General features: G+C 42.7%; 2 protein-coding genes across 16 annotated transcripts in view; one reads left to right on the top strand and one right to left on the bottom strand.

The window, feature by feature from the left end:
• The window catches only part of LOC121283537 (T-complex protein 11-like protein 1), a 71,921-nt gene that overhangs the window by 24,739 nt on the left and 24,176 nt on the right, over nucleotides 1-23,006 (top strand). For 8 of the 11 annotated variants that reach the window (XM_041198235.1, XM_041198231.1, XM_041198234.1 and 5 more), the window contains 6 exons: nucleotides 719-939; nucleotides 1,901-2,037; nucleotides 3,406-3,599; nucleotides 11,602-11,783; nucleotides 14,157-14,329; nucleotides 16,861-20,111. In XM_041198235.1, the coding sequence (XP_041054169.1) occupies nucleotides 719-939; nucleotides 1,901-2,037; nucleotides 3,406-3,599; nucleotides 11,602-11,783; nucleotides 14,157-14,329; nucleotides 16,861-17,108 (1,155 nt within the window). In that variant the 3' untranslated portion in view covers nucleotides 17,109-20,111. Of the gene's footprint in view, nucleotides 1-718; nucleotides 940-1,900; nucleotides 2,038-3,405; nucleotides 3,600-11,601; nucleotides 11,784-14,156; nucleotides 14,330-16,860; nucleotides 20,112-23,006 lie in introns of those variants that run through there. The other 3 variants (XM_041198241.1, XM_041198238.1, XM_041198240.1) reach the window with 1 other exon arrangement.
• The window catches only part of cstf3 (cleavage stimulation factor, 3' pre-RNA, subunit 3), a 118,325-nt gene continuing 115,864 nt past the window's right edge, over nucleotides 20,546-23,006 (bottom strand). For all 5 annotated transcript variants that reach the window (XM_041198222.1, XM_041198219.1, XM_041198220.1 and 2 more), the window contains one exon: nucleotides 20,546-21,308. In XM_041198222.1, coding sequence (XP_041054156.1) covers nucleotides 21,103-21,308 — 206 coding nt within the window. In that variant the 3' untranslated portion in view covers nucleotides 20,546-21,102. The remainder of the gene's footprint in view (nucleotides 21,309-23,006) is intronic.

Genomic DNA, 23,006 nt, shown 5'->3' with positions numbered 1-23,006 from the left:
ATTCATGCATTAAGACTTTTTGCCAAGGTTGTGCCTGCTTCAGGAATAATGTGAGATTAAGATTTAAGACTTTGCAATACACACTGGACTATTCCTCATGTTTTCTTTTGCATATTGTACATGTCTGATTGTGGAGGACATTACTGTGTATAACATGATTTATGAAGCATAATTTTGTTGAATGAGCAAGCTGCTTCCCCAAATGGATCTGAGGATATGTGAACCTTGCTTTTGTACTGAGCCGTAGAGATAAGGAAAGTCCCAATTTCACCACGTTGCATTCAGACAGTCTCAGCTCGGGTGAACATAAAACAGCAGTTGGTTTCATAATTGCTGTAGTAGGAAGGGGATAAATACCTTGAGGTTTTGCAGTGTTACTCTATCCAGTAAAATCTGCGTGTGGACAGGCAAAGGCCAGATTGCATCAGCTAAAATGGCCTATAAAGTCCAATAATTTAGTTGCTCCTGTGTATAAAGTAAAGCCGCTTGGGTGATATAATGTAGAGAAAGCTGGAGTGGGAGATAAAGATGGGATAAGTAACTTTCAAAATGGTGTTAATAAAGTGTCACCAAGGCAGCCCCATAAATAGCACTAAACATCTTTTCAGTGCTATTCAGATTAGTTTGTAACATGCACATTGAAAACTGTTTAAAGCCGTAATCTTAATTTTGCTGATATATCCATCTCGTTTCTAATTTCATCGATATTACTTCCTAGAGTCTCTTGTCATTCTTGCTGCCTGGTCATACCAGGTTAAGAAATCAAATCAATGAGGTTCTGGATCTGGAACTCATAAAGCAAGAGGCTGAGAATGGCGCATTGCACATCCCAAAACTGGCTGACTTTATCATTGGGATGATGGGAACACTCTGTGCCCCTATCAGAGATGATGATATCAAGATCATCAGGGATATCACAGATGTGGTGGAATTGTTCAGGCAAGATGAAGCTTTAAAATTTACAACCTACCTCTTTTAGTCATCTGATTTAATATCTCCTTATGTGGCTCGATGTCATACTTTGCTTTATAATCGCTCCTATGAAGTGCCTAGGAATGTTTGCTTTTTATTATAAATTGTTGTTGTGTAACATGTTTGGATTTATTGATTGCATTCTGTTACCGAAGACTTCAAACATGTGAATAAAATGGGCTCAGACCTAAAGCTTTTTAATTAACATTTTGCTTTTTTAGCAATGGAAACAATATCTGCATGTCTTTCCTCTTTAAAGTAGTCTATTGGTCAAAATTTACTGTACCAAATAAAGTAGAGGTCAGGTGTCTCTTTAGTGTGTATCCATGATTATACCAACTGGATATGATATGGTATCACAGAATAACTGCTCTGACCTCTCGACTGTGGATTAAATTTCTGATGCTTTATCTTCCAATTAATCAATTAAATGACTAATACTTTTTATAATTTTTAGAAGTTAAAAGATGCATAAAAGAAGTTAAAAGAATACATTTCCAGCAGTGGCAGAACACCTTCAAGTGTTTGCCAAACACTGCCAAACTGAACTGTTGGTCTTTGCTTTTAAGCATTGTTAAAGACCAGACCTCCGAGAAATATAAACCCTGTGGTATCATCCAAGTGTTAATGAGTGATCCATAACAATCTTATTCTTTTCAAAACGGCACTTAGAATTGTTTTAAAATGATTTTACTCTTGTCCAAAATCAACTTTAAAAAAAAATGAAGCATAGTTGCTTATGGCCACTCTAGATTATGATAGTGGTCTTGCCTTTTTTTGTTTGTGTCAGTGAAACTGCAAAAGCTGAGGCATGGTTTCATTGTGCCCATACTTGTGCTCCAAGCAGCCACAACCCTGACCACCTGTGAAAGTCACAGACCGTAAAACACATTATGACTTGTTTTAAACTTGTATTTTCTGTTTGCAGAGAGATTTTTGCTGTGCTGGATTTAATGAAGCTTGACATGGTGAATTTTGCTATTAGCAGCATTCGACCACACTTAATGAAACAGTCTGTTGATTATGAGCGAAAGAGTTTCCAGGAATTCTTTGACAAACAACACGGTAAGAGTTAAGAGTCTTCTTTCACAGCCCTGATATATTACATAGTGCACCTGGTGACCTTTAAGCTGTTAAAAAGCAATTAGTTTTACACTTTTCAGAAAAAAGTACATAATTACTCATGAATACTGATCACATAGTTGGAGAAACTGACTAGGGAACATGGGGAGATGAATTGATGTTGGTTAATACTGTACTTTATCATTTTAGTTATTACCCTTTCTTCAGCTCATTTCACGTTGCTTGGAATTTCTCCGAATCAGCTGCCCACATGGTTAGCACTGGTAATCAGATGACTCACAGGGTAATACCAGATATTCATTCAGAATCTGAAAAAGAAGGATGGATTATTGTGACAAAGTCTTTGTGTGTTCTATTTTTGGCTTTCTGTGTCACACTTCAAAAGAAAAACAATGCACTATAGCAGATCCAGGATATGCTGCAATCTCTTAATTGACATTTGTTTGGACTCACCATTATTTGCTTAACAGAATTTAGATTTTGTTACCTTGAACTTTACAGGATATGGTGTTTCTGATCATATAAAAAAGTACAGCTTCTGATTTAGGAAGGAAGAACTTGCATTTACATAATACATTGTGTGACTTCAGGATGTTCAGAAGTGTTTTACAGCCAATGAAGTACCTTGGAAATGTTGTCACTGTTGTAACGTAGGAAACACAGCAGCCAAATTTTGCACAGCAAGTTCTCATAAACAACAATGTGATAATAACAAGATAATCTATTTTTGAGACTTACTATGAGATTAAGATTATAGATGTGAATCTTTTAACCCACTATCATCGACCTTCTCTCTCTCTCTGCTTCCCCTCCCCTTGACAGATAAAAAACCTTTAAGTACCTTGGTAGATATTTACAAGGCCTTGTAGTGCAGTGAGTAAAGCCCCTGCTTCTGAACCAGCAGCTTTGAGTTTGAGTCCCACTCCAGGACTTGATGGCAATGGATGGTGCATTCATAACATGACCAAACAGGTTAATTATCAATCTGTAAATCCTTCCAATATGCATGTGGCAGGCGGTAAGAACGGGAGACTCTTCTGGTCAGCCATACTTGATGTGGAGTGGTGTCCTTCAAGCTGTAGCTTCTGGTGACAGGCTAGCAATCTGTTCCAAGAAAAACAAGCTATAGAAAACATACATAAGCACGTGCTTCATCCGCCTCATGCGTTTCTAGGCTCAGGAAGAGAATCGAGAATAAGAAGATATTTACATGTTGGAGGCCTGGAAAAGACTACTGCAGAGACTTGCAATAGTGCGAAATTGGGAGATATTGTGCCTAGCCTGCAGATTTTACAATATGGGAAATATTTTTATTCTATTTTTCTAATATTTTGATTTTCTTTTTATCAGGTTCATTAGACATCACAACAGAATGGTTACAAGAGGCAGCTAGTGAACTCCTGAGCTCTGACACAGATGTTTCTGTGCATGGTGGAGCTGCAGCTGATGCCAAAGACATTTCTACGTTGTGCCCTACCTCAGTGTTAAACCATGCATATGTTAAATTGCTGAAATGGGATCACACCAACAGACTCTTCCCAGAGGTTAGTGCCATTCTTCTCACCTCTTTTCCATTGCCTGTTCAATAGTTGGATCTCCATTTCACTGTGAATGCAGTCTTAAATTCAACATGGACTCTACTCCTTTGTGTGTCGATTATAGATTCATGATGGCACAAATGTTGGTCTCTCCAAGGGGAGGTATTATATGACTTTGAAGAACATCAGAGTGTAATCACATTGCTGACACCCTAGCACAATAATTAGCTATCTCATGAAAAAGAAACACGGCATTTCAGTCCTTTTGTGCACTATGTGTTTAAAAAAAAATGTAAATTCCTTCATAAAATGCATATAATTTTACTCCAAATGTTGAATCCAGGAATCCAACCCTCTAATCACAGGCCACATCTCTCCCACATTCACTAGTGATCCTATCTGCAGCATGGGGAGGCGATGGCATAGTGGTATTGTCACTGGACTAGCAATCCAGAGACGTAGGGTGATGCTGTGGGGACCTGGGTTCAAATTCAATAAAAAAAAACTAACCTGGAATTAAAAGTCTAATGACCATGAATCCATTGTCAATTGTTATTAAAACCCAAACTAATGCCCTTTAGGGAAGGAAATCTACCGTCCTTACCTAGTCTGGCTATGTGATTGACTCTAAAATGCCTTTTTGAACAAAGCGGCAATTAGGGATGGGCAATAAATGCTGGCATAGCCAGCGACACCCACATCTCATGAATGAATAAAAAAATGAGGACGAGAAGCAGTCTCTGATTGGAGAAGTATCGAACACTAGCATGGTGAGTGTGCTGAGGGCTACCAAGCTGTGGGAGCCAAGGCCTGGGGAGGGCGAAGTCGTGTAGGGCCCAAAGAGGGCGAGGCTGACTGACTGACTGTGTGTGGCGGGGGTGGGGAGTGACTGACTGACTGTGGCCAGAATTTTACATCACACGGTCAGGCGTGTGCCTGACCCAAACGGACGTGAAATAGAGCAAATGACGTTGGCCGAGCGTCCCAATATCATCCAGCACGTGAGCAACCTTCAGGTCGGAGAGAGGGCGCGCATGGGAGAGCTGCTCATGCCAACAATTAAAGGGCCACTTAAGGCCATTTTAGAGGCAATTGATCCCAATTTTACGTTGCCTGTGCAATTTCGCGCTCGTCGCACAGGCAAAATGGGCAGGCAGGCAGCCCACTTTTAGTGAAACCTCATCCAAGGGCGTGATAAAAAGGGTCAGCAGCATTGCCATTGTGAGTAATGAGAAGTTTAGGAGATAGCTTGCCTCTGGTTGCTTATTTGAACTTAACAGCTTCATCTCTGTTCTGAGATTCAGTCTTTGCATTTCTAGGCTTCATTTCAGGACTCATTGCTGTCTCCAAGGCCCCTGGAGGATTTTGACTTTGTGGGCTCTTCCAGGCACTAGATAGCCTTCTGTAACTCTGGTAATGGGGATTGTGCTCTCTGCTGCTGGCATTTCCTCTGAGGAGGAAGAGAGTGGCAGAAGGGATAGAAAGCCAGCTTCCAGGGGAGTGACCTGTGGGAGAAGGGGTGCAGGGCCAGCAGGTAGCCCAAGGCAGAAGGGGCTGCAGAAGACCCCACTATCCTGCTGCCAGGGTTTACAAGCAGCAATGCTGCTACCTCAACAAGTCTGCGGTGCAATGCCGAAGGAGGCTCCATCTCTCCAGGGAGACTGTGACCTCCATTTGTCAGATGATTGGGCCTGAGATCACCTCCAACTATATGGTTGGACACCCCATGCCAGTGGCTGTGAAGGTCACAGTAGTTCCAGGGGTTATTGGGGGATCTTTGTGGAGTGTCCCAATCAGCTGTCCACAGTTGCGTCAAGCTGGTGACAGAAGCTCTGTTTAGGTAGGTAATGGCATTTATTCATTCTGTCCAGATGAGGCCAGCCAGGCTGAGCAAGCCAGAGGGTTTGCAGTGATTGCTGGGTTCCCCTGCATCCAGGGTGCAATCGACTGCACACATGTAGCTAGCAAGGCGCCAGCATGTCAGCCAAGTGCCTTTAACAACAAGAATGGTTTCCACTTGATGAACGCCCAGATAGTGTGTGATCACAAGATTCTGCAAGTCTGTGCAAGCTACCCCGGCAGCTCCCATGGCGCATACATCCTCAGACACTCCCAAGTGCCAAGGCTGTTCAGTGCTCCAGCTTGACTGGATGGATGACTGCTGGGTGACAAGGGCTACCCATTGAAAAGGTGGCATGTGATGCCTCTCCACCACCCAAGAACAGAGACAGAACAGTATTATAATAGGAGTCATGCCTCCACAAGGGCGGTGATAGAGTGGACCATAGGTCTCTCTCACCTCTGTACACTACACCCTTACCTTCATCAGAGACCCCTGGTTTTCCACGACCTGCTGACCGAGGTGTATGGTCGCACTCCAGTTCCAAGGTATCCACTTCGTACCTTGTCAGAATGAGGAGATTTGGGGGGCCCTCTGCCTGTCTTAGTTCTTTTGTTGGTGTCCTGTACATAGGCAATCATATCCCTGAGCAGCACGAGGCTGTCAGAGATCTTCATGCCCGGCACAGTGCAGGTCTGGTCAGGGTGGATCACCAATTCCAGAGTGGATTTGACCTGATTGGTGATGACCTTGGACAGAATTTTATAGTCCACATTCAACAGTGAAATGGGTCGCCAATTTCTAATTTCCTCCCTTTCCCCCTTGTGCTTGTAGATGAGGGTGATAATGCCTTTCCTCATGGATTCTGATATGCTGCCGGCCAGGAGCATACTCTCGTACACTTCTAGCAGGTCTGGGCCGATCCAGTCCCACAGAGCCGAATACAACTCCGCCGGTAAGCCATCGCTTCCGGGAGTTTTACTCTTCTCGAAGGACTCAAGGGCCTCAGTCAGTTCGTCAGGAGTTAGCGCTTTGTCCAGACTCTCCCGTGTACTGTCGTCTAAGACCTCCGTGATAGAGGACAGGAAGGACTGGGAGGCCGTGCTGTCTGTGGGCTTCGCGTCATATAATCCAGCATAGAAGGATTTGCTGATCCTCAAAATGTCGGACTGTGATGACTTTACTGAGCCATCTTCTTCCTTCAGGCTGCTAATCACAGAGCTCTCTGTGTGTACCTTTTGGAAGAAGAAACGTGAGCACGTCTCATCCTGCTCCACGGAGCGGACTCTGGAACGGAAGATGATCTTGGAGGCCTCTGAGGCAAAGAGCGAGGCTTGCTGGCTCTTCACCTCTTGGAGTTCCTCCTTGACATCGACCCCCATCGACCGCAGCCAGAGCAGGTTCTGCATGTTTTTCTGGAGTCGGGACATTTCCCTCTGTTCCTTTCTAGCTTTCTGGGTGCCTTTGAGGATGAAAAACCTCTTGATATTTCCCTTGATCGCTTCCCACCAGTGTGTCAGTGACTCAAAGAGGGGTTTCATGGTTCTCCAACCTTTGTAATCCCTCTTGAGCTCCTCAATGTTCTCTGGGGTCAGCAGTTGCACGTTTAGCTTCCATGCCCCCCTGTCAACCCTCTGGTCCTTCTCTAAGTGACAGTCAGCCAGTAGGAGGCAGTAGTCAGAGAAGAACACCGGCTTGACGTCGGTGGATCTGACTGTGAATGCACGGGACACAAACAGGAAATCTATCCTGGAACAGACGGACCCGTCTGGCCGTGACCAGGTGTATCGACGCTGCGCTCCGTCTGCAGGGTTGCTGAAGGCGTCGTGCAGCTTGGCATCCTTTACAGTTTCCATCAGGGATCTGGATGTAGCATCCAATCTGCTGTTGGCCCTGCCGGATCGTCCAGCCGCATCGATGATGCAGTTGAAGTCACCGCCCAGAATGACCTGCCTGGAGGTTGCCAGCAGCAGTGGGAGCTGCTGAAAAACCTCCAGCCGCTCAGCCCCTTGTGACGGGGCGTAGACGTTAATTAACCGGAGTGGAGCATTCTTATACATTACGTCTGCTACGAGGAGGCGCCCGCCCACCACCTCCTTAACTTGGGAGACGGTGAAGCTGCCTCCCCGCAGCAGAATACCCAGGCCGGAGGAACGAGAGTCGTTTCCTCCCGACTAGATCGATGGCCCGTGGGACCACCATCATGACCATTGCCTGTAGGAACTGAGGTGTGGTATCGCACACTCCTGCAGAAACAACAGGTCAGCTTTGACCTTGGCAAGGTAGTCCAAGGCCGTAACACATCGCGTAGTAGATTTAATGGTACGCACATTTATGGATACAATCTTTACACCCATTTTAAAGCAGTTAGTCGCTTACCAAACCTGTTGTCTCTGAGAGTTCCAGACCATTGGTCTGCTCCTTCATACCCATAGTGTGCTCAAATCGCTTCACTTTGGATGGGCTGAGGAAAGCATCCTGAACCTCCCCATTGGCGGTGTTCTGCTCTGGTGGAATCTGGGGGTCCGTGCAGAGAGCGGGGTTTGAAATGTCCTCTGTTGGAGAAGCTTCTCCAATCCTCTCCCCCTCTGGGGCGTTGCTGCTCCCGGCTTCCCGGAGCTGGGGTGCGCTGAGCGCCTCACTGTTCCCAGATTCCTGGGGCTGTGGTGCGCTGGCCTCTTCGGGTTGTGGGCAAAGTTGGAGTGCGCAGGTCTCCTCATTGTCTCCAATGTTCTGGAGCTCGGGTGTCTCATCCTCCAACTCCCTAGCGTTTTGCCGCCGCCCTGGCCCTTCTTCGTCCGAAGAGCTGCTGCTCTTGTTATCCGTGTCGGATAGGAGACGCCTCTTGACTCTTGTCTGGGAAGTGGCTTGGTTTCTTTTTAGCCCCTTCTTCCTTTTGGCTCTCTTCACCATCTGCCACTCCCTCTGCTGCTTTCCCACTGCTGCCTCCTCCTCCTCCGTTGATTCGCTCTCCTGAGGAGTGGGAGGTTCAGGGGGCAGTGCTGTTGGTTGGCCGTCTGTTGCCCCAATCTTTTCCTCCACCTTGTCTCTCTCTCTGTCCTCCTTTGTCCCGTTGTTCTCCCTGGGGGCCTTGGTAGTTGGAGTGACACGAGGCATTTCTTCTGCTTCCCCCTCGTTGGCTTTGGCTGCCTGTGCATAAGTACGGCAACGTTTGGGGCAGGTCTTGTAGAGGTGACTTGCCTCGCCACACAGGTTGCAGCACTTAGCCTGTTTGCAGTCTTTTGTCTGGTGCCCTTCCTGTTTGCAGTTCTTGCAGAGGACAACACTGCAGTTGGCCGCCACATGACCAGACTTGCCGCATGAGCGACAAAGTTTGGGTTGCCCAGCGTAGACAAGGTAGCCACGGCTTCCCCCGATAGCGAATCTGGAAGGGGGGTGGAAGACGGCTCCCTTACCGTCGGTCTTGAGCGTTACCTTAACCTGGCGTTTACATGTCCAGGTCCCCAAATTATCTTTAACCTCAGTGCAGCTCCCAACCTTATCGAAGTACCTGGTAAGGAAGGTGAGCACGTCAGTGACAGGGACGTAAGGGTTGTACAGATGCACCGTCGCAACCCGCTCACGATGCAACGGCAGAGCAAAGAGCTGCTCTGCCGTCAGGATCTTCATTTCTGGCAGGTCTTTCTTTTTCTCAAACACCTTCAGGAGTTTGACACAAGCTGCCACTTGCTTGAAGGTCACATCAAAGAAACCAGCGTTGGGAAATCCTGTAGGCAATAGATCTCTGCAGCCTCGAAACCACACAGCTTGAATAGGATCCTCTTGGTGAAGAAGGTCCTATCGATTCCTGTTCCTTGCTCGCTGCCCTTCACCATGACTCGGATGGTGTTAGGTACCCCATGGTAAGGAGTTCGACAGGTTATAGCCATTTCTCTTTCCCTGGCAGAAATGCGATGAAAGTCTCTCCCCTGCCAGGTAAGTATAGCATACACATGCACCCACTCAGTGGTAAGGGTGAGTGAGGGAACATCCAGAGACTAGGAGTGAGCTGGGCAGACATACTTTGACCCTCACACTCTGGTCATTTTTATTAATTGTTCTTTTTTAACTTAACAATTTATTCCTGTAACATTGCTGCAATTTTGCTCAGCAGTTGTTTCTTTCCTTAAAACTAACTTTTTTTTGAAATTCAGTTTATTGTTGCGCCAAACCTTATCTTCTGAAATTTGCTTATCGACTCCTTGAGTGAGAAAATATGCAGATATGGCCTCCCGAACGAAAAGATTGGACAAGCCTGGCTTAAGACCTAGACAATTCTCAGCATTAAATCTTTGGAAGCAAATAGAATTGTAAAAGTTGTATCTAAATACTCAGATATTTTAAGTAATTTTTCAAAGCCCAGGTTCCAGGATGTATATGTGTGACATGGGTTGCATATAGAAACAGAATTTACAGAGGACAATTTCCTGTGAAGTGTTGGCAAGCACTAGTCTCCCTCACAGGTGCATTGAAGCTACAATGTGCAGTAACTACAGAATGCATGGCAGCAAGTCGCTAAGATTTCAAACAGCTCATCCCAAACACACAACCTTCACCACTAGACGGGCAAGACCAAGTCACACACCATTCTGCTATTCCCTCTTTGCTGCTAGGTCAGGAGCTTGGAACTCCTACCCAACAGCATGTTGGAAAGGGTAATAAATGCTGACATTTCAAATGATGCCAACATCCTGTTGTTAATTGGGACTTCTTGGCTTAGATCTAGTTTGAAAGTGTTTAACCTGGGGAAGATATTATAGCTTGGGGTCAATAAACAAAATGACTGAATTTTAGAAGGATTGAGTGAATGAGAATGGTTGGTATGCCAGCATGCTCTAGTGGGTGAACCGAAAAAGTGCACCTGCAGCTCCTTGAGCAATCTTGGCTGTAGCCCACAGAAATGAGGCAGGGGTTGATGGTAGAGTGATTTGACTGTGTCCCTGGGGTTACTCTTGTGTATCTACATTGTTCATGTTCACAACAGTTCTATGTAGCATCAATGCAAAGCAAAAATAATAGTATAAATGCTTCCTAAATCTTTGTGAATCAAAGTCTCTCTCTGGAGCAGGGGTTAGGTAGTTGGGGGGGGGGCTCGCTTCATCATGGAGTCTGTTTAGGCCTTCAATCCAGATTTACATTAACTGGTTTAGTGTTGATGCAAAGTGGGAGCTGATTTTCACTGATGCTACCCGCTATTGTAAACCTATCAGCCATGTTCAGTTGGTAGCGCTCTCACCTCTGAGTCAGTAGGTTGTGGGTTCAAGTCCCATTTTAGGGACTTGAGCACAAACTGTAGCCTGACACTTCAAAGCAACATTAAGCGGGTGCTGCCCTGTCAGATGTACCACCTTCCGGTTGCAATGTTAAACTGAGGTCCCACCTAAACCCTGAGGTAGGTGTAAAAAATTCCATGGCATATTTCAAAGAAGAATTCTCCCTGGTGTAATAGCCAATATTTATCCCTCAACCAATATCATTAAAAGAGATTATCTGGTTATTATCACATTGTTATTTGTGGGAGTTTGCTGTGCACAATTTTGGATGTCTTCTTTCTTAGATTTTTAAAAATTCATTTATGGGATGTGAGCTTCACTGGCTAGGCCAGCATTTATTGTCCATTCCTAATTGCCCTTGAGAAGGTGGTGGTGAACTGCCTTCTTGAACTGCTGCAGCCCATGTTGTGTAGGTACACCCACAGTGCTGTTAGGGAGGGAGTTCCAGGATTTTTGACCCAGCGACAGTGAAGGAACAGCGATATATTTCCAAGTCAGAATGTTGAATGACTTGGAGGGGAATTTTCAGGTGGTGGTGTTCCTACCTACATCTCAAAAGTACTTCATTGGCTGAAAAGCACTTTGAGATGTCCTGAGGTCATGAAAGGTGCTGTAGAAATGCAAGTTCTTCCCTCTTTCTCTTTTAAATTAATTCTTAGTGACTAAGCCAAGTGACTTTGGCAGCAACCCCCAGGTAGGAAGCCTGCCCCATTACCTTAGCTACGGGTTGATGCACATTAGCAGTGAGTCATAGAAGGGAAGAGCATTTAAAATTGGAGAATAGTGGAAGGAAAGGAGAAGTGAGGAGAGCATCTCCTTGGATTTTTTGAAGTGGATGCTGTGCTGAAGCTTGTCCTGCACAGGTGACTTGCCATCTTGTTATTCCCTTTTGTAGCCTGTGCTGATGGACCAATCACGTTTCAAGGAGATGCAACGGGAATTGAATCAACTGACCGTTACAGCGGCTGTCCTGCTGGTTATATACAACATGACGGGTGCAGCCATATCAGGGCTATTAGGATTTCTGGACAGACTGAAGAGGGTTATTAAAGTCTTATTGACAGGCATGCATACGCTGTAAGTGATTTATTATGGGTTGCATTACTCCAACTGCTGAATTATTTTAAAATAGTAATGCTCCTGCTGCATAAATCTTAAGCTCCATATAGTTCATTGACATTAAGAAACTGAAACAGGCTGTTGAGCCCATCTAGTCAGAGTTGGTGTTTATTCTGCATGCAAACAGTGGTCCTAATTCCCCATGCCCTTTTAGTTCCCTTATCCCTTTATTTCACTTTTCTTTACCAGTCTAGCTAACCGATCCTTAAACATTGACACAATCTCTATTTCAGTCGCTAATTCTAAAACTAACTCTCGCAATGCATTCCACCACCTCACAGCCCTCTGTGTAACTAAAGTTCTTTTCTTGCTCTTTATTCTTCACCTGTAACTTTACATATATCTCCCCTTGGACTAGATCCCTCAAACACTGGAAACAGTCTGTTCCTCTCTACGCTGTCCCAACCCTTTACAATTTTATGCACCTCTATCAAACCACCCTATAGGTCTCTTCTGTTCTAACTAAAACAGTCTCTTTTCTTTATCTGTTATTTAAATGGTCACTTTCAAAGGGAACAACAATTTATATTGCATGAGAAAAGGGGTGCTGATTGGTCAAGGCATTGCCATGACGAATGCACCAGGGAGCTATTGTCCCCCATGCATTTATTTTATTGTTTATTGCAAGGGGAATGGTATATGAAAGTAGGGATGTTTTGCTACAGTTGTACAAGGTGTTGGCAAGACCACATCTAGAGTACTTTTGCCACAATTAGAGTAATTTTGTCTCCTTATTTAAGAAAGGATATGAATGCGTTAGAAACAGTTCAAAGAAAGGTCAGTAAACTGATGCCTCAGATTGGGGGTTATCTTATGAGTAAAGTTTAGATGGGCTTGGCCTGTATCCATTGGCGTTTAGAAGATTGAGACGTAATCTTATTGAAACATATAAGATCCTGAGGGGATGACAGACTGGATTCTGAAAAGATGTTTCCCCTTATGGAGAGACTCGAGCTAGGGGACACAGTTTAAAACTGATGAGTCTCTCATTTAAGACGGACATGGGAATAAATTTTTCTCTTAAGAGGGTCGTGAATCTTTGGACCTCCCTTCCTCAGGCATCGGTGGAGGCAGTCTCAATGAATATTTTTAAGGCAGAGGTAGATAGATTCTTGACAAACAAGGGAGGATCTAAGGTTATTGGTGGTAGGCAGAATGTGGAGTTGAGGCTACAATCAGATCAGCCACGATCTTATTAAATGGTGGACCAGGCTTGATAGGCCAAATGGCCTACTCCTTCTAATTCGTATGTTCGTAAGTATGCTTTTGTGTATTCAAAAAAGATGCAAAGTCTGGACATTTTCCTTTTTCCTGCAGAGGACAGGTTCCTGCATATAAATATATGTAGCTTCTAGCAAGCATTAAGTGAGCTACACTACAAGCCCGAGTGATAATCTTAAATTGGTTGTTAGTGTAACCTTACCACACTCTGGATTGTTCAGCAAGTGCTGTCCGATTGCGGAATCACAGCTAATGTTAGATATTATGTTCTGAGTTTTGCGAGCACGTGTTACTTGTGTACGGTCAGTACTCTGCCTACAATCCAGCAGTCATTGGAGTGAACGGCCTATGTACTTGGAATTACACCAACACTAAAATAACATATTTGTGTGGTAGGCAGAACATCTTTTTCGCTTGGGTGGCAGCATCCTGTTAGTGGAAAACATCACTTGTGTTGCCACTTCATAGAAGCAGCTTGAAACTACACTTTTCTCATGCAGTATAAATTGTTATTCCCATTGAAATTTGGCATTCTTGTGTCTGTCCCGAGTGCAAGAGAGTATGTCCCTTTTTTTCAGCAATATCTTTTATTTCCTCGTACCCAACTGAACTTTAATGAATCTGGCTCTGCCCTTCTCTGTAGTCTCGATATCTGCACTGTAGTTTGGAGCCCAAGACTGCACATACTACAACTGAGGTTTTACTACAGTTTTAAATAGACTCAACATTTGATCCTGTTTTATAACCTATAACTCTTACCATAAAATTTAGTATTCCAATTAGATTTTTAATCTTTCTCTTCCCTCCTTCCTCCTTTACCCTTCTCTCTTCCTCTCTCCCTTCCTATCTTCCCCCTTTCCCTTTCTTTCTATCCCCTTCTCCCCCTCCCTGCCCCGGCTCCCCTCTCGTATTATCAGTGAAAATTAAATGTTGCCATATTAAGAATGTAAAGTATTTTCATAAGGCCCACCAGAAACTGTAACTCGTATTGGGAATGAATAAACTAAAGGCATCGTATTTTGCGGGTTATTTTTAATGTATAAAAGCTAAAAAGAATTCAATGCTAAATTGATACTAATGCTTTGTTACAAATTTTTATTGCACTTACAGCTCCTTTCATCTTGCTGAGGCTATGGTCAGTATGAGCGAGCAAATCTGTGTAGAAGTAAATAACTGCTTATCTCAACATGGTTTCTCACTGTTAACTACTGAGAAAGAGACAGTGTTAAAAGGTCAAATCCAGGCAATCTCTAGTTCAGATAACTCTGTTCGCAAACTGATAGGTAAGACAATATTGTACATTAAATTATATACCATAGTAATGATTTTGCATCTTGATATCTGAACTGGTTGATGTTTAACAATGATTGTAAACTAGTTTGCTGACTCAGTTTCTGAGCAGTAAGGACCAGATGAGTCAGGTGAGCCCTGTGCCCATGGGAATGTTGCCATACAGAGCCATGAAATGAAATGACACTTCTTTTTTGTTTAGTTCTTAAGAATGAAAGTGCCACCAGAAACTGGAATGTATTAATGCTTCATGACTTTTGCCTTGTCTTCTCTGAAGTACAGCCTGGTGGGTGGTAGGAGTTCAGTCTTGTCCTATTTAAAAGTTCAAAGCACAAGGCAGGTTTTATTTTTTTATATTAAATCTTTGCACCTTTATTTCTCTAATTGAATTATTATCACTAAAAGCACAAAAAACATGGAATGGGGAAAAAGGCTATTTGGCCCATCAAACCCAATCACCCTAATCCACCCTTTTATGTTCTCCATACAACATTTAATCTGCAGATTTCTGTAGTATCCTATCGCTCACATTGAATTACATTTGAGCAAAGATTCTGCATATTGGTCCTGTTTAAAATCTCTGCTGGTTCCTTCAAACTATTTTCCTTTTATTTAAATAGCTGGTAATTTCAACCTTAATTACAGACTATTAAATTAATTTTCCTATTACAGATACTTTATTGACCTGGAATTACCTGAATTAGCTCTCTCTTCTTTTTTAAAAATGGGTAGAATAATCCCCAGTCCTTTGACACACACTGATATTCAGTGCTGCCCTGAAATAAAACCTTTAGGAATAAAAACAGAAAATGCTGGAAGAACTCAGCAGGTCTGACAGCATCTGTGGAAAGAGAAACAGAGTTAACATTTCAAGTCTGTATGGCTTCTTCAGAGCAAAAATCATCACGTGGATTTTACATTAATTCTGCTTCTCTCTCCGCAGATGCTGTCAGATCTGCTGAGTTTTTCCAGCATTTTATGTTTTCATTTCAGATTTCCAGCATCCGCAGTATTTTGTTTTATCTTAGTATAAAACCTTTTAAGGCCAGTTTCTCCTCAGTGCTGTTAGGAAGAGTTCCAGGTTTTTGACACAGGGACAGTGAAGGAAGAGCGATATATTTCCAAGTCAAGACGGTGAGTGGCTTGGAGGGGAACTTCCAGATGGTGGTGTTCCCATGTATCTACTGCCCTTGTCCTTCTAGATGGTAGGGGTCATGCGTGTGGAAGGTGCTGCTTAAGGAGCCTTGGTGAGCTTCTACAGTGGATCTTGTAGATGGCACACACTGCTGCCACTGTTCGTTGGTGGTGGAGGGAGTGAATGTTTGTAGAAGGGGTGCCAATCAAGCGGGCTGCTTTGTCCAGGATGGTGTCAAACTTCTTGAGTGTTGTTGGAGCTGCACTCATCCTGGCAAGTGGAGAGTATTTGAAGCAATCCAAACGCTAGCTGGTTTTCCCCCTCCCTAGTCCAGGGATTCCAATTAATCTCACAACCATAATGAACTCAGCATAGGCTAATGGGTGAAACCTTGAGATCTTCCAGGTCTTACTACCTTAGTACATTGGTCTGTTTCTGTACTGTGGATTCAATGAATTCAGCCGAACAGGTCTATACTGACATTTATGCTCCACATGAGTCTCATTCTATTTATTTCACCTCATCCAATCAACAAATCCTTCTATTCTCTTCTCCCTCATACACTTTTTTAGCTTCTACTTAAATGTATTTTTATGTTAATCATCTCACCTAATTCATGTAGTGAGTTCCACATTCTCGCCTGTGTCGTTACATTGTGTGATTGCCTACTGTCAAATTGGGGGAAGCACTTCATGTTTTTTTTAAACCAATTCTAGAACTATTTAAGAAGCAACTTTAAATTTTATCATATTTGGTGAATAATCAACACTTTTAATATGAAGTTGCTTTTAATCAGAAGGTACAATTAATTACAAAGTTACCATAGCCAACATCGGCAGTAGCATAAGAATATATTTATAGCTAAAGTTTTTGTACCTTCCCTGGTCTCCATATTGCTGAAAAAAGAGACATGTCTAAGCTTTTTGTCTTGCACTCATCAGGACACTCACAAGAATACCAATATAAGGGGGAAAACAACAATTTATACTGTATGTGAAGAGTGCTGATTGGTTGGCAAGTGGCGTTGCCATAGAGAAAGCACCACTGATGGTGACTGCCAAGCATTGTTTGAAATTTAAACCAGGCAGCTTGACTCTGATCAAGGCATTGCCCTGAGGAATGAATCAGCGAATGGCTGTCACTTCTTTTGTTTAGCTGAAGCAGGCACAATGTATGTACATGTTCTTTCTGTCTGCAAAGAACAGGGCCCTTGCAGCTCTCCATATTGATGCATACAAACTTAGTAAGCACCTTGCTATTGACAGCATAATAATCTGGTTTCTCCATTTTGATTTATATCCTTTTTTCCAAGAGATTTTCACCATTAAACCTAGTATCAGTCACCATTATTGTAAGCGTGCCATTTTCAATTGGGTATTTCTTTGGCAGATGTACGCATCCAGACTTTCCTGAAGATGCACCTTACATCAAGCAATCCAAAATCAGTTGCAGTCCCTGGAGGACTTGGTCCTGTTAGAAGTGAGCTGGAAGAAATAACCATCAAATTTCTTCACCTTGTAAACTACAACAAGTTGGTCTTCAATCCTTATTATGACACAATCTTGACTAAAGTGCTCAAAAAGAATGGCTCGCAGCTACCTGGGCTAAATGAGGAGGAGCAACTATCTTCGAGATAATTTCACTGGAAGCATTGCACGTTTAAGCAACAGTGCCCTTTTATTTATATTTCCCTCCACACACTTTAGAAAGAGCCAAGCTGGTTGGGGAGTGGTATGAGTGCAATATGCATTTGTTCCTAAAATAGAAAGGAAGTGATTCAATGTTAAGACCCCTGCTCTTTCTGATGTCGGGAAAACATTTAATCCTGCATTATATTTGTATTAATTCTGGACCCCTGAAATTTGCTTTCCAAGCTACAAATAAAAGCCCAATCAACAGAGCCACTTGAACAACCAGATATTAAATACCAAGTGCCGTTTTGTTTGTCTGGTTTTTGATAAGAATGAATTGGTTACATTGTTTGGTTCCCAAAGGATAATTTGATGTGATGCAAAACTTTTCAAGATGACAATCTCTGAGACTGATTTTAGAACATGAAGGCCCCTTTACAAACTGCAGTAACCCACGTGTGCTTCTGAAGCCATCATAAGCCTTTGATATCTCTAGACTTGACTATTCCAATACACTCCTGGCAGGTCTTCCAATTTCCACCCTCCATAAACTTAAGTTCATCTAAAACTCTACTGCCCCTGCCTAAACCTGCATTAAGTCAATTTCATTCACCACCCTGTGCTCACTGACCTATATTGGCTCCCAGTTAAGCAATGCCTAGACTTGGGAAAAATCTCATCCTTGTTTTCAGATCCCTCCATGGCTTCGCCAATCCCACACCCTCCAAGATATCAGTATTCCTCCAATTCTTATTGGTGACTGTCTTCAGCTGCTGAGGCCCTAAGCTCTAGAATTCCTTCCTCAAACCTGTCCATCTCTCTACCTTTCCTCCTTTAAATGCTGCTTAAAACTTAATTTATCATTTGCCCTAATTTCACCTTATGTGGTTTGGTGGCAAATTTTATTTGATTATGCTCCTGTGAAGCACCTTGGGATATTTTACCTTTTTAAAAATTTATTCTTCATGGGATATGGGCATAGCTGGCAAGGCCAGCATTTGTTGCTCATCCCTAATAGCCCTTGAGCTGAGTGTCTTGCTGGGCCATTTCAAGAGGGCAGCTAAGAATCAACCACACTGCTGTGGGTCAGGAGTCATGGGTAGACCAGACTGTGTAAGGACAGGACAGCAGACGGCACATTAGTGGAACAGATGGGTTTTTAATGACAATCGGTGATAGTTTCATGGCCACCATTGCTGAGATTTAAATTACATCATCTGCTGTGGTGGGATTTGTAATCCATGTCCCCCAGAGCATGAGCCTGGGCTTCTGGATTACTAGTCCAGTGAAACTACCACTACACTGCTGTCTTCCTTCACTATGTTAAATGCATCACATAAATACATGTTATTGTTTAAGGTCTAATGTGTGGTGTTGCTCATCAGTGCAGAGTGCTGCCTGGGAATCCCATTGACACTAGAGATGGACCAGTTATGTCTGTTTGACAACAGGCTTCCATACCACCAAACAATACTGTTGAAACCCCTGTTAGTGCCAAGTAACTAAAATAAGGAACAGCTGCTGCCACTGGCTAGTGCTGATTGCCGAGTGCTAACTAATGGCATGAATGACTTGTGATGACTGGTGCAGCTAGCCCTTTTCCTTGCCTTCAAAGAGACCCACTGCTCCTCTCTGGTCAATACTTACATATTTTAGGGTGGGGGGGGCTGGTTCTCATCAGTGCCCTATTTAAAACTTTTGGGAACGAATCCCCATTTCAGAAATGTTGCTATTGAAAACGGAAGTGGAGCTCCTGCTTCTTGCAGTAATTTATGTGTTTTTTGTAACTGAGCTTTAAGTTGTAGCTACACGAACACCTCCCTGCAGTAAGAGACTGATTAATATCCTGGATGTGAGAAATTAAGCCTGTTGTCCAGTGACTGCAGCTCTGGTTTATTTTTAGAGACTGTAAGTCAAAATGTTACAGATGCCCAACTGAAGAATCTGCCTGAGGGGTATAACGGAATCTTCATTCTATTCTAACCCAACCATCACTCCTATTTTCAGCTCAAGATTTCATAGGGTGACAAGAAATCTGCAGCTTAAGAGTAATCTAAATCAAGACCATTTTGTTGAAAGCCCACAACAGTATTTCCCTTGGGTGAAGATAGAAAAATTACTTAGATTGCACCTATCAAGTCTCAGATATATTGAAATGCATTGAATATAGATAATTACTTTGCAGTACACCAACTGTTAAATATATTGCATAGATGATGATTCTGGGAACAGTGGGAAGGGGAGGTGAGGGTCAATGGGGAAGGGGTGTGGAACATTGAGAGTGGAGATGTGAGGGAGCAAGAGATGGGAAGTTAGATGAGATGGAGGTGGAACAGGGACTGGGTAGGGGTGAGAAATTCAAACAGCAGCTTGGTTGGAAACGTCAGCAGGGATTTTCCTTTAACTTCAAACCAGCTTGGTTTGTTCCTACAGTCTATGGAGATTTTACTGTGTTTTTCCTTCGTTGTAGTGCAATTTATATACTCGTCTTTAAAAAAAGATACTCGCTCAACGAACCCAACCTTTTCCTAATATTTATACAATTCAGTATGCAAGTTGCCAAAATATTGAGACGGCATTAGAAAAGTTAAGAACAAGAAAAATACTGTATGAGTTTTGCTTTCATGCACAGTGAATATGTTAAATTAAGGAATACTGTCGTGCTCAGTAAATTAAGGAATACTGTCGTGCTCAGTTAAAGCATTTTGTTGCATCAGTGGCCATAAACTCCTTACTGCTGGCTATGTTGCAGTATTATATTACACTCGCTTAGCATTACGCTTGCGTGTGTTGTTGCATTAAAGTCGGCTGTGGAAACTACAAGTGCTACTTTACCAGTGTAAATACTGGTGATCTGTTTTGTAGAACAATTTGGAGGATGGTCATAATTTTTTTTCAGCTGCTTGTTTCCAGAACTTTGTACAATGACAGTAAATAGTGATAATGTATAGTATTTAAGCAAAAAAGGCAAACCTATGTATCCTGGTGTAATAAAAAAAGTTCACCTGCTGTCAGTAGTTTTTTTAAGCAAAATGGACAATATAGACTTAGATTTTGTGCATCAACTGGAGAAGTGTGGTGATTATTCCCTGTAGTAAAGTCCTTGGGTTAGGAAAAGAAAAAAAGCTTGCCTTGTTCCTACTTGGTATCCACTAATCACTGATAGATAGAGCCTGTGCAGGTGGATGGTAGGATTGAGATCAGCTTTTTCTCCCTATTCTACTAATTAAAAAATATTATAAAGTTATAAAAAAACAGTCCTATTTGACGAAACTCAAAATTGTCAGATTATGCATGTTCAGCTTTCTCTTGGTACAGAGTACAGCTCAAAGCTTACAGATATTGCTAAGGTATTGATGGCTGAAAATTGCACTCTGTAGCTAGTCAGCACTGATAGAGGGGAAGATGGTGTAAACACATACAAATAAGGATCTGAGCTTAAATGTATTTTATCACTTTATTACAAAGATTGTGTTTCAGGCTGTCAAATTACAAAAGGAAACAGAGTGCCATAAATAATGGTAAAATGAGACTTGGCAGGAAACCACATGACAACAGGACTGTGGCATTTTAGCTTTGTGGGTTATTAAAATACTTTCCCTCATTTGCACCATCCACTTTTTTAAAAAAAAATGAAACTGACAAATAAAACAAAATCACAGAGAATCACAAGTTGCATTTGAATAGCAGACTTGCATGGATCACAGTTGAAATGTTAACACGGTATGTGCACAGTCACTATGCCTGGCCAAGACCAAAACATATTTTTATTCTGCTCAAATGAGAGCCGGTTGAAAAATGACTTTTTGTAGAGCGGGAGCAAGGTATTATCCATCTTTTTTTTCCCCATCCAAATGACTAAACTTACTCGAATGAGGCACAACAGTGAAAGCACAGTCTCATTTCCACAGGCAAGTGAAGATGATGTAGTTCTGTCTCGACATTTTAAGAATGACATTCAGTTCCTTCAAAACAACAAAACAGTCTGTAATGGACTAATTTATCGGACTCGTTTCTGTTGGCGTGCTCTGTAAATGTCATGCACAGGAGGTGCCACAGCTCCTTTTTCCTCCTCTTCGTCAGAATCCTCATTTGCTGCCCTCTTAAGGGGCTTTTTCATCACAGCATCATTTTCTATAGGTCCATTTCCTTCAATGACTGTTTCCGGCTGGCCTCCAGTGATCAGCTCAATAGCTTGTTCCACAGCTACAAAAGTAAATGGCAGAGTATAATCAACCAATCCCTTTCACGGGTGGAATAGCAATCATTATTATCATGTGTATTTCCCCTGTCTCGCTAGTAGGAGCCTGCAGTTTCTAATATACACACCTAACGAATAGGCTGTGTTTACATGTCTTCCCTCATGCTAATCTTCACTGTGCTAACCAAAACAGACAAAAGATTAATTCCCTATGAATGAATCCACAACAGACAGGCTCTGTTCCAAGGACCTAGTTTGTGGCATGAGAAATTTATAAGTTATCTACTAAAATTCTGCATCGGTGTACTCCAAAAGAGAACACACCACATGGTTCCTGTTAGGATGGGTGCATGGGAACACCAACACCTCCAAGTCACACACCACTCTGACTGGGACTTCTGAAGGCTCCTTCATCATTAGTGGAACTCCCTCCCTAACACTCTTTTGGACTGCAGTGGTTCAAGGTGGCAGTTCACCACAACCGCCTTCTCAATGGCAATTAGCGGTGGGAAATGAATGCTTGCCTTGCTGGTAGCTCCTATATCCTGTGAGCCAAAAGTAAAAACGTTACTATGATCAATGTCAAAGTTTGTTTTATAATGCTGTTGTGAAGCACCTCGTGCCTTTTCATTACATGTGAATTGCCATGTTTCCTTTACCTTTTCCATTGAGTGGTATATCTGCAATGTTTTATTGTGAAGGAACAGCAGTTATTTGTTTTGCTTCCCCCTGGCCAACATAGATTTGGTTTATTCACCTTCTGTTATCTTTGGTAGCCCCCACCCCATGAGAACAAACTCTCTCAAGTCCAAGAACATTAAGATTACATGCCATAAAAATGACTTCCCCATTAACATTCAACAATCTTTGAAACAGTGGGTAGAATTGCACTGGGCCCAAGCTGATTAGGTGTGGCCAGATGGATCAGAAACCAAGGGGCCACCAGTGGATTAACATGACAAGAAACTTACTGTGTATGTAAGGAGTAAAGTAAGAGCTAACAAATAAAAAACTTCACTGTACAACTAAAATAGAGAAATACTACCGATTAAAAACCATAGGACATTAGAATACAAAAAACAGGCCCTTCAGTCCATCAAGTCTGCCAATGGTTACAGCCACAAGCTACTGACTTTAATCCCACTCCCTGCATACTTTATAATGCTTATATTTATATAGTAACTTTAACATCATAAAATGTCCCATGGCACTTCACAGTAGTATTATAAAACAAAATTAGACACCAAGCAACATAAGGTGATGAGGGCAAATGGCCAAAAGCTTAAAGAGCATCTTGAAGGAAGAACAGGGGAAAGGTTTAGGGAGGGACTTCCAGAGCTTAAGGCCTAGATAACTGAAGGTTCGGCAGTGGAGGAGTGATTAAAATCGGGGATGAAGAGGCCAGAATTAAGTGAATGCAGATATAAAATAGGGTTTTGGGGTTGGAGGAGATGACAGAGATAGGAAGGGGAGAGAGTGCAGAGGGACCTAAAAAGATGGAAATTTTAAACTCGAGGCATTGCTTGACAAGAAACCATTGTAGGTCAATGAGCACAGGGATGATATGTGAACAGGACTTCGTACATGTAAGGACACATGTAGCAGAACTTTGGAATGACCTCAAGTTTATGGAGGATAAAATGTGGGAGGCCAGCTGGGAGTGCTTTAGAATAGCCAAAACTAGAGATAACAAAGGTATGAAT

This window comes from Carcharodon carcharias, chromosome 10, assembly GCF_017639515.1.
Source record: "Carcharodon carcharias isolate sCarCar2 chromosome 10, sCarCar2.pri, whole genome shotgun sequence".
Classification (NCBI taxonomy): domain Eukaryota; kingdom Metazoa; phylum Chordata; class Chondrichthyes; order Lamniformes; family Lamnidae; genus Carcharodon; species Carcharodon carcharias.
The sequence above is the reverse complement of the archived record's forward strand: the minus strand, read 5'-3'. Positions and strand labels throughout refer to the sequence as shown.